Here is an 8,789-nt window from a genome sequence, read left to right on the forward strand (position 1 = left end):
TCGAGAGACTCTCCGATCGGATATAAATTATAAAAATATATAGTCAAGACTGGAAATAATCGAAGTCGTAATCTCTGACCAGATTAGATTTCCAAGGGATAACATGCATAAGCTTAAAATTCTCATAAATGAATTTCCTGGAAATGTAGCTACTGCCAGCATGACTGCAGAACGCCGGATTTGCTTATTCGATATTTTCATTAACCTGAACTTTTATGTGGAAAGATGGAAAATATGCCAAAAACGAAAATAAGAAAGAAATTAGACTGTATTACAAATCAGACGACTTGAATTATTTCTGTTCTGAAAGCTTAGACACCAGGAGTAAATTTTATGAAAGAGAAGAAGATCGATATGTGGTATTTCATGAACTCTAAACCTCTCTTTATTCTATTTTCGTTGACATGATGCATAGATTCTACAGCTTCAGAAGAAACGAAGCCAAGAGTCTGATCAATTTCGTAGCATTTTCAGTCTCGTATTTCAAGATATGGAAGGCATGGTCTTCTCCCACAACTTCAACAAGCTCCACCTCTCCTTTCCACCCACTTTCCTTCACAGCATTATGGTATAAAACACCTCTATCCCTCAGCACATCCAGTTCCGCCACACTCACCAGCAACCGACGACACCCAAGTTGAGCCAAGCTTGGCGCTTCCGGGGCAACAATATTTATCATCGGATTGTCAACGCCACCGGGCGCCATTGGATATAAATAGTTCCAAACCGCATGAGGCGCAAGCTTCTCACGTTCTGGACCCCCAATCTCTGACCCAATTGGCTTTGAACCCCAGAAGTATGGGTGAGTAAGAAAAGCTCCGAAAATCTTTACACCGCCAGGCAGACTTTCCTGGCCAGCACGAATGAGTATATTATGCACAATGTTGGCTCCTGCACTATCTCCGCCGATGAAAACTCGATCGAAATCTCCATAAGTTTGTAGCCACGGCTCTTTGTTGTTGCCATTATTATCAGCCGAGTGTGATGCAACCCATTTCAGCGCTGTCCAGCAATCTTCATAAACAACAGGAATAGAAACTTCAGGAGCTAGTCTGTACTCTACTGAAACCGCAACAATTTTAGCTTCAGAAACCAAGCTGTTCATTAACTTCGTCTCGACTAAAGAGAAAGCGGATTCAAAGCAGAAGCCACCGCCATGATTATAGACCAAAACGGGGAGTTTTTTATCAGGTTGGGTTAATTTTGGAAGGTAAACTCTAGCTGAGATACGGGGGTTCTCAGAAATGGTGATGTCTTTGAATGAGACCTCAGTTACTGAGTCTTCAGGTGACGATGGAACAATCGGAGAGCCACTTAGCCGCTCAACCGAGCCATCCTTGTAAACCCGAAGAAAAGGAAGAAGCTCTGAAGCAACCTCCTTGACCACAGAACCCATTTGTAAACTGTAAAGAGATGAAAAATAATGTGTGATGTCAAGGATTATGAGAGGAGAATTATGAGAATTATTATGTCTTCGTCTACTTCAATTTTATAGTGAGTTTGGCATTCGTTACATCAATGGCGCAACATCAATGAAATTACAATTTCTATGGCTTTTTGGAAGCTTATTTTCACCGTCAACCAGGAAACTGCACTGCGTCTTCGGCATTTATGCTTCAGGCGGGTGACTAGGGGCTGTTGGATTCGAAATAAAAAATTCTATGATAATGAAAGGAATAATATTTATTGCATTTATAATTTATATCCCCTGGAAGTGGATAGGACCGACAATCTGTAGTTTTTCTAAATTTTCAAAGTCAATATGATAGCCAATGGTCAGCACCATTTTATTGGCTCTCTTTCCGTTCAATATTAGAGAAGCTTATAATAATTAGAGTGAATCACATTTTTCCACCCAGGTTTGACCCAAAAACATGTTCCACCCCTATCACGTAAATCACACTTTGTCGGTAGAAACAGCAATATTATATCTATTTATTTTTAATATATAAATTAATATATATTATTATATAATTAAATATTATTTTATTTTTAATTTAAAATTATTTAATCATATAATGATATATATAAATATATTTTTATTTTTATATCTAAAATAAATACATATAATTTGATTGTGATAGAAAATTAATAGTAAAAAAGTAAAATTATTATTTTTATTTTTTTAAAATTTGAAAAATAAAATAAAAGAAGGGCGGCAACCCCTTATATCTCACGAAAAAAAAAGAAAAGTCAATTTTCTTGAAATGTGATAAGGTAGATAGGCTCAAAATAAAATCTTAATTGTGAGTATAATAGTGTAAGTCTGTTTGACTATGAGACTGATTAGTTGAACTAAGACAACTTGTAGCCATGATGGTTTGAGAGTTTCAAGTGGAAGAGCTTTCACTCAACAGGTCAACATGTTGTATTGTCTTTTGGGTGTGATTTGGTAATAATTGTTGGATAATATTATGTAATACTCTTGTACCTACAAAAGGAGGGAGGTGAGATCTGATGAAGGTTATGGTGGTCGGTGAGGCGACAAAGGAATTAATGGTAGTGAAGACGGTGAAGAGAAATGGTAATAATGTGTAATGATACCATAAACGGGGCTTTGTAGAAGAGATAAGTTGGTTTTCTCTTTTTATGTGTACAATAGGGTTGAGTTGAGTCTATATTTTGTGTTGGGTTGATCATTTTAGGTCTATGGTACAAAAGTAAGACTAAATCAAATTAATGTTAATAAAAATGTTTTTAGATGAATAAGAAGTAGATCAAAACTTATTTTGAATTACTTGATGGAGAAGTAAATGGATGCATTCAAGATCAACGATAATGGTAAAAAGATTTATCAATAGATCAAAAGTGACTTAAGACATTAAAAGACAAAAAACAGTTTTTAGCCAGACTTAATTTACTCTAATAATAATAATAATCATTTCTTTGCATACTTTCCCTTTCTCCATCTTTTCATGACTAGCTTTTCAACCTCCACTCAATTAATTTACAGTGTCAATTACAGTAAAGACAAATCAAGATTAACAACGATAGCCATAAATAAACCCCAATCAAACAGATTGAATTACTTTGTACCAACCGAACTTTGTTGAAATAACTTTTTTTACATCGAATTTGAAAAGTTTATTGTTTCACCTGCCCTTCAATTTTAACAGTTGATGATTAAATATTGAAAGGGTCAAAAGGTTATTTTATATATATAAAAAAAAAAAAGCCAATAATTAAAATGGATTTTTAATTGAGAAAGGTTGATCAAAAAATAACCACTCTATTTACATCTCAACATTACTCATGATTATAAAATGTACTGGATTAGATTTGTTAAGGTAATTTTTGAAATTTTTGGCATCATTGATAATGAAAAACTTCATTACAGTTAAAAAATAAAAAATCAAATTTCGAAGATGTAACAGTAAAATAAAAAAAAAGAGAGCATTATTTATAGCAAACACAAAAAATGTAATCAAATATGTATTAAATCTTAAAAAAGATATTCGTTCGTCTAAAATGAATGAGAAGTGAAAAGGTTTTTATATATCGTTATCTTTAGACAGATCCAAACAACCCTCCTTCATTGTTACTGCCAATTGGAGAACCTCCTTTTCTTATTGTGCCACCCTCACTCACAATTGTGACCACCTACCTGAGGTCTCCCTTGGTTGGATCTCGTCATGCCACCGTCTGTGCAGGCATACAAATGTGCTTTCATTTCACAATAAATTCCCAATCACCAACAACAAATATTCTACCACCTTTAAAAGCACCTTCACTTCCAAAAATACACCATCTATTTAATATATATTTAATATATATTATTATATAATTTGATAATTTTAAAATAAAGATAATCATATGATAATACATATAAATGTTTTCAAAGTAGGTATATATAATATTATTTCACGAAAAATAACAATAGTATGTAAATGATGTTTTCAAATATTCAATTTGTTGAGTTCTATTGTCTTATCGCTTTGATTTGATGTGCCGATAGTTGAAGAAAGCTCTTTAGCTTCCAAATCCATGACCAGCCTTTTAACGACGTTGCTCAGCCTCCATTGCTCCACTAGATTTGCTCATTCTCATTATCGTTTGCATTCTTAGATTTGTTCCACTATCATTCACTTGACGAATGAAAGTACTTCACCATATCCGCTTTGGAATCTTAATTATTTAACAAAAATGTAGTGTTTTTATCAAAATTATAATTAATAGTAATGATTTATACTAACAAAATTGACAAAAAAAAAAGAAAAAGGGTAGGGAAATGAATTTTTCAAACTTAATGACAAAAAATTTCTGCTTCAGAGTAGTTTGGATAGCAAATTATTCACCCTAAAAAAATAATGATACAGGGGTAAAATTAAATTTCAAAGATTTGCGAATTAGATTCTTTGTTGACTCTCTGTCTGGGTACAATAATTATTCTCCAACGGTCAAACCAAAAATTATTACAATTACTTTGGTATAATTTATGTTTATATAAGGGAGAAGGACTATTTCCCACCCAACTTTTGATGCATTCTCAAATTGACACCCACGATAGATGAAAATCCAATTTTCCCACCCGTGAGCTGTTAAAATGGATGATTTCTGTTTGCATAAGGGTAAAATGTCTATTTTACCCTTGTTAGATGAAATGACAAAAATACCCCTCAATTTAATTTCTCAAAATTAATGTGAGAGTTTTACCATTCACCCCCCTTAGGTTTTAGAAACTAACATTTTCACCCCACGGTAGATGACAAAATACCCCTCAACTTTAAAAACTAATATTTTCACCCCAAACCTAGGGTTTCCATATTTTTCAAAATACAGCCGCCCCCCATAACTTTCAAAACTAGCATTTCACCCCCATTCTCCAACTTCAACTCCGGACGTCTTCTTCGGCGTCATCACCTTCTCCTGGTGCGACGGCGGTGGTGCGACGAAGAGATCTTCCTCTCCTCATCGCACGGTGCGACGAAGAGACGGAGATCCCTTCGTCGCACGATGCGACGAAGAGACGGAGATGGGGGGCGTCGATCTGGAAGAACAGACGGAGATGGGAGATCTGGAAGAACAGACGGAGACGGAGATGGGGGGCGTCGACCTGGAAGAACAAACGAAGAGACGAAGACGGAGATCTGGAAGAACAGACGAAGCGTCGTCGTCGTCGAAGCGTCCCTCGTCAAAGCGTCGTCGTTTGTAGTCGTCGTCGAAGCGTCGTCCTTCGTCGTCCTTCGTCGTCCTTTGTAGTCGGAGATGGGAGATCGGTCGAATGCGTCGGCCGTCGATGGTGGCCGGAGAAGAAAGCAAACCCCAAGGGTGCAATCTAAACTTTTCAAACTTTGAGGATGGGTTAGTTATTAGTTTTTAAAACCTGGAGGGGGGAAACGGTAAAATTTAAAAATTTTAATGTTTTAAATAGCAAATGACGATTTTGCCCCTGTCCCTAACTGAAAATTTGGACGGCAGTTTGGTCACGGGTAGGAAAACTGGATTTTCATCTGCCGTTGGTGGCAAGTTGAGAACGCATCAAAAGTTGGGTGGGAAATAGTCCTTCTCCCTTTATATAATAGCTGTAATTCCAAAAGCTCCTCAAAGTTTCATGATTTATAGTGAAGCCCTCTGATTTCAGATATAGTCCTAATTTTCATGTCATAAATTTTATTACCCCAAGTTAATTAATAAGAGAGTGTTTGATTTAGTTAATATTTTATTATCAAAATAAAAAAATTATCTTGAAGATAGATTATTGGATATAAATAAATATTATATTTGATAAAATTTAATAGATATAAATAATTATTGTATTTGATTAAAAGTAATAAAAAAATACTAGTAAATTATTTTACTTAAATGTTCTTAAATATAATTATTTTTAAATATTTTTTATATTATTTATTATTTAATTTAAAATAAATTTATTTATGTGTTAAAAAAATTAATAAATAATAATATAATTATAATAAAGATTTGATTTTATTAATTCACTTCTTACCGATCAATTGGACTTCAAGAACTGGTCGTCAATTGAAGATAACAAAAGCTGTTTATGTTTCATGCATCCTAATAAGTGAGAATGATCAGCTGAACTGATATAACAAAAAGCTGTATCAGAGATTTAAAGGACTGAACTGATGATGATGATAAATTAATCTACTTGACAAGAAATGAAGCCAAGAGTTTGATCAATTTCCTAGCATTTTCTGTCTCGTGATTCAAAATATGGAAGGCATGGTCTTCTCCCTCCATTTCAACAAGCTCCACCTCTCCTTTCCACCCACTTTCCTTCACTGCATTATAGTATAAAACACCTCTATCCCTCAGCACATCCAGCTCCGCTACACTCACCAGCAACAGCCGACACCCGAGCTGAGCCAAGCTCGGCGCTTCAGGGGCAACAAAATTTATCATCGGATTATCAATGCCACCAGGCGCCGTTGGATATAAGAAGTTCCAAACCACATGAGGCACAAGCTTCTCACGTTCCGAGCCTCCAATCTCTGACCCAATTGGCTTGGAGCCCCAGAAGTATGGGTGAGTGAGAAAAGCTCCGACGATCTTTACACCGCCGGGCAAGCTCTCTTGGCCTGCTCGCATCAGTATGTTATGCGTAATGTTGGCTCCTGCATTATCTCCGCCGATAAAAACTCGTTCAAGGTCGCCGTAAGCTGTCAACCATGGCTCTTTAATACCGCCGTTGTCATCAGCTGAATGTGATGCAACCCATTTCAGGGCAGTCCAGCAATCTTCATAAAGAAGAGGGATGGGATTTTCAGGAGCTAGCCTGTACTCTACTGAAACTGCAACTATTTCGGCTTCAGAAACCAAGCTGTTCATTAACTTCGTCTCGACTGAAGAGAAGGCAGATTCAAAGCAGAAGCCTCCGCCGTGAGTATAGACCAAAACAGGGAGTTTTTGGTTGGGTTGGGTTAACTTTGGCAAATAAACTCTAGCTGAGAGGTGGGGAATTTCAGAAATGATGACATCTTTCGATGAGACTCCAGTTTCTGGGTCTTGAGGAGATGGTGGGACTTTGGTGGAGCCATTTAAGCGCTTGACCGAGCCATCTTTGTAGACCCGGAGAAAAGGAAGCAACTCTGAAGCAATTTCCTTGGCCACAGAACCCATTGTGATTGTGTGAAGAAGATGAACTAAGAATTATATACGATCAAGCTTTATGGAATGAATCTCCGCAGCCCAAATTGCAATTTCTGTTGACTTTAATTACTTTATCAATATCAAATTTTGTTTTCAAAATTAGGTGCTAATTGAGCGACGAATACGCTTAGAGGAGCACCACAACATTACTAATATATACAAGTCAAAAACCTGGAAGCCACCAAGGGGTATTTAGAGTAGTAAAATAAAAGATTCTATGTATAAAAAGATATAAATTTAAATAATTTTTCTTGACTTAATAAAACTAATAATTATAAAGTTTATCTTATTCCATATAATTAATTCCGTCTTGTTTCAGTTGATTTTTTTTTAAAATTTAGTTCATGATTCAAGTATATCCATATGAACCATTATTGTGAAAAGCATGGAGCTGTGTCCATCATTCACGTTGAAATAGTCCAATTAATATGTATACATGTGATCCTCATCAACTGTTAAGAGATGGTCTAATTTCATGATTGACTGCTTTTGTGGTGGGGTATGATGACACCTGAGTTGTAGGGTTGATGTTTCAAAGTAGAATGATAATGGCTGTGTCGTTTTAATGTGTCAATCTTATTATACGCAGATTTTTCTCTAATAATAAACTGGCTCATGTGTCCAATTATACAAATAAGAATCATTCATGTTTCATATGTCAAGATCCAACCATTATTTTAGAATTTATTTAGAGGGGAAAAGCTAAGATGATCCTGAAAACTGTCAGCACAGTTTATTATTTGGAGAGTCTGGAGACTTTCGTCGACCTTTATTGTAATTTAACTAATTAAGCAAAATTATCATCATAATTTTATAGAGGGCAAGGGAGTTGCGCATTAGAAATAAAAAAGATGGGTTGTGTGGATATATATATATATATATATATATATAAACAACTTAATTTGATCTTTGATATAATCAATATGATTATATATATTTATTTTAAGTATATAAATATATATATTTATATGTATTATTATGTAATTAGATAATTTTAAATTAAAAATATAATTCTTCTGAATTTCAACGACACAATTTTATCATCCAAACGGCGAACCCCCGGGCCTCAAAAGCTTCCATTTAAAATTTGTATCTTAAAATAAATATACAAACCCTTTAAATACTGCCACATGCAATGCGTGGGCCATGCCGAATGCTATAGAATTTACTCGGACAACACTGTAAAATTCCTCTTCATGATTTTTATTTCTGGTTGTCTTGGCTATGAAGAAAGTTTCATGTGCCAAGTTCCCCCTTTTCTTTTCTCCTTTTGTCGTAGGTGTATCATTAAAGCGTGAAATTATTGTCATTTTTTCACTAAAAATAAAGGCAACCCACCGACTGATTCACCGACACACAAAACTAAAATGATACAACGCATAAACTTCTCAATTAAAAAGGCCAATTAAGACCAAGAATCTGGATATTATTAAAGATGAAAGGCTTAGCTGAATTACAATCACAAAACTGTAAATTTTGGAAACTTAAAAAGGGAAAGCCTAGGTGGGACTGTTCACAGGGAGAAGTTTACCACGAATGTTTGCTGTGTTAACCTGACAAATCCCCTCGACCCACTAGAAGTTTCATCGAAATAAACACTTATTCTTGTTCTACCATGGATAATTCTGTTTTTTGAACATTGTTATTGAAACTTACAAATGGAAATATGTTTGATGAGAATC

The 8,789-nt window shown here is 35.1% G+C and overlaps 2 protein-coding genes across 2 annotated transcripts; both read right to left on the reverse strand.

The window, feature by feature from the left end:
- Nucleotides 1–104: 104 nt before the first annotated feature.
- Nucleotides 105–1,627, reverse strand: LOC123221714 (2-hydroxyisoflavanone dehydratase-like). The gene has a single exon (XM_044644615.1). It carries the CDS (start codon nt 1,394–1,396, stop codon nt 419–421), a length of 978 nt encoding a protein of 325 aa, XP_044500550.1. The 5' UTR covers nt 1,397–1,627; the 3' UTR covers nt 105–418.
- Nucleotides 1,628–5,951: 4,324 nt separating this feature from the next.
- LOC123221834 (2-hydroxyisoflavanone dehydratase-like) lies at nt 5,952–7,211 on the reverse strand. Its single transcript, XM_044644753.1, has one exon. The coding sequence runs from the start codon at nt 7,075–7,077 to the stop codon at nt 6,103–6,105; it is 975 nt and encodes a 324-aa protein (XP_044500688.1). The 5' UTR covers nt 7,078–7,211; the 3' UTR covers nt 5,952–6,102.
- Nucleotides 7,212–8,789: the final 1,578 nt, after the last annotated feature.

The sequence above is a fragment of the Mangifera indica genome, chromosome 7 (assembly GCF_011075055.1).
Source record: "Mangifera indica cultivar Alphonso chromosome 7, CATAS_Mindica_2.1, whole genome shotgun sequence".
NCBI lineage: Eukaryota > Viridiplantae > Streptophyta > Magnoliopsida > Sapindales > Anacardiaceae > Mangifera > Mangifera indica.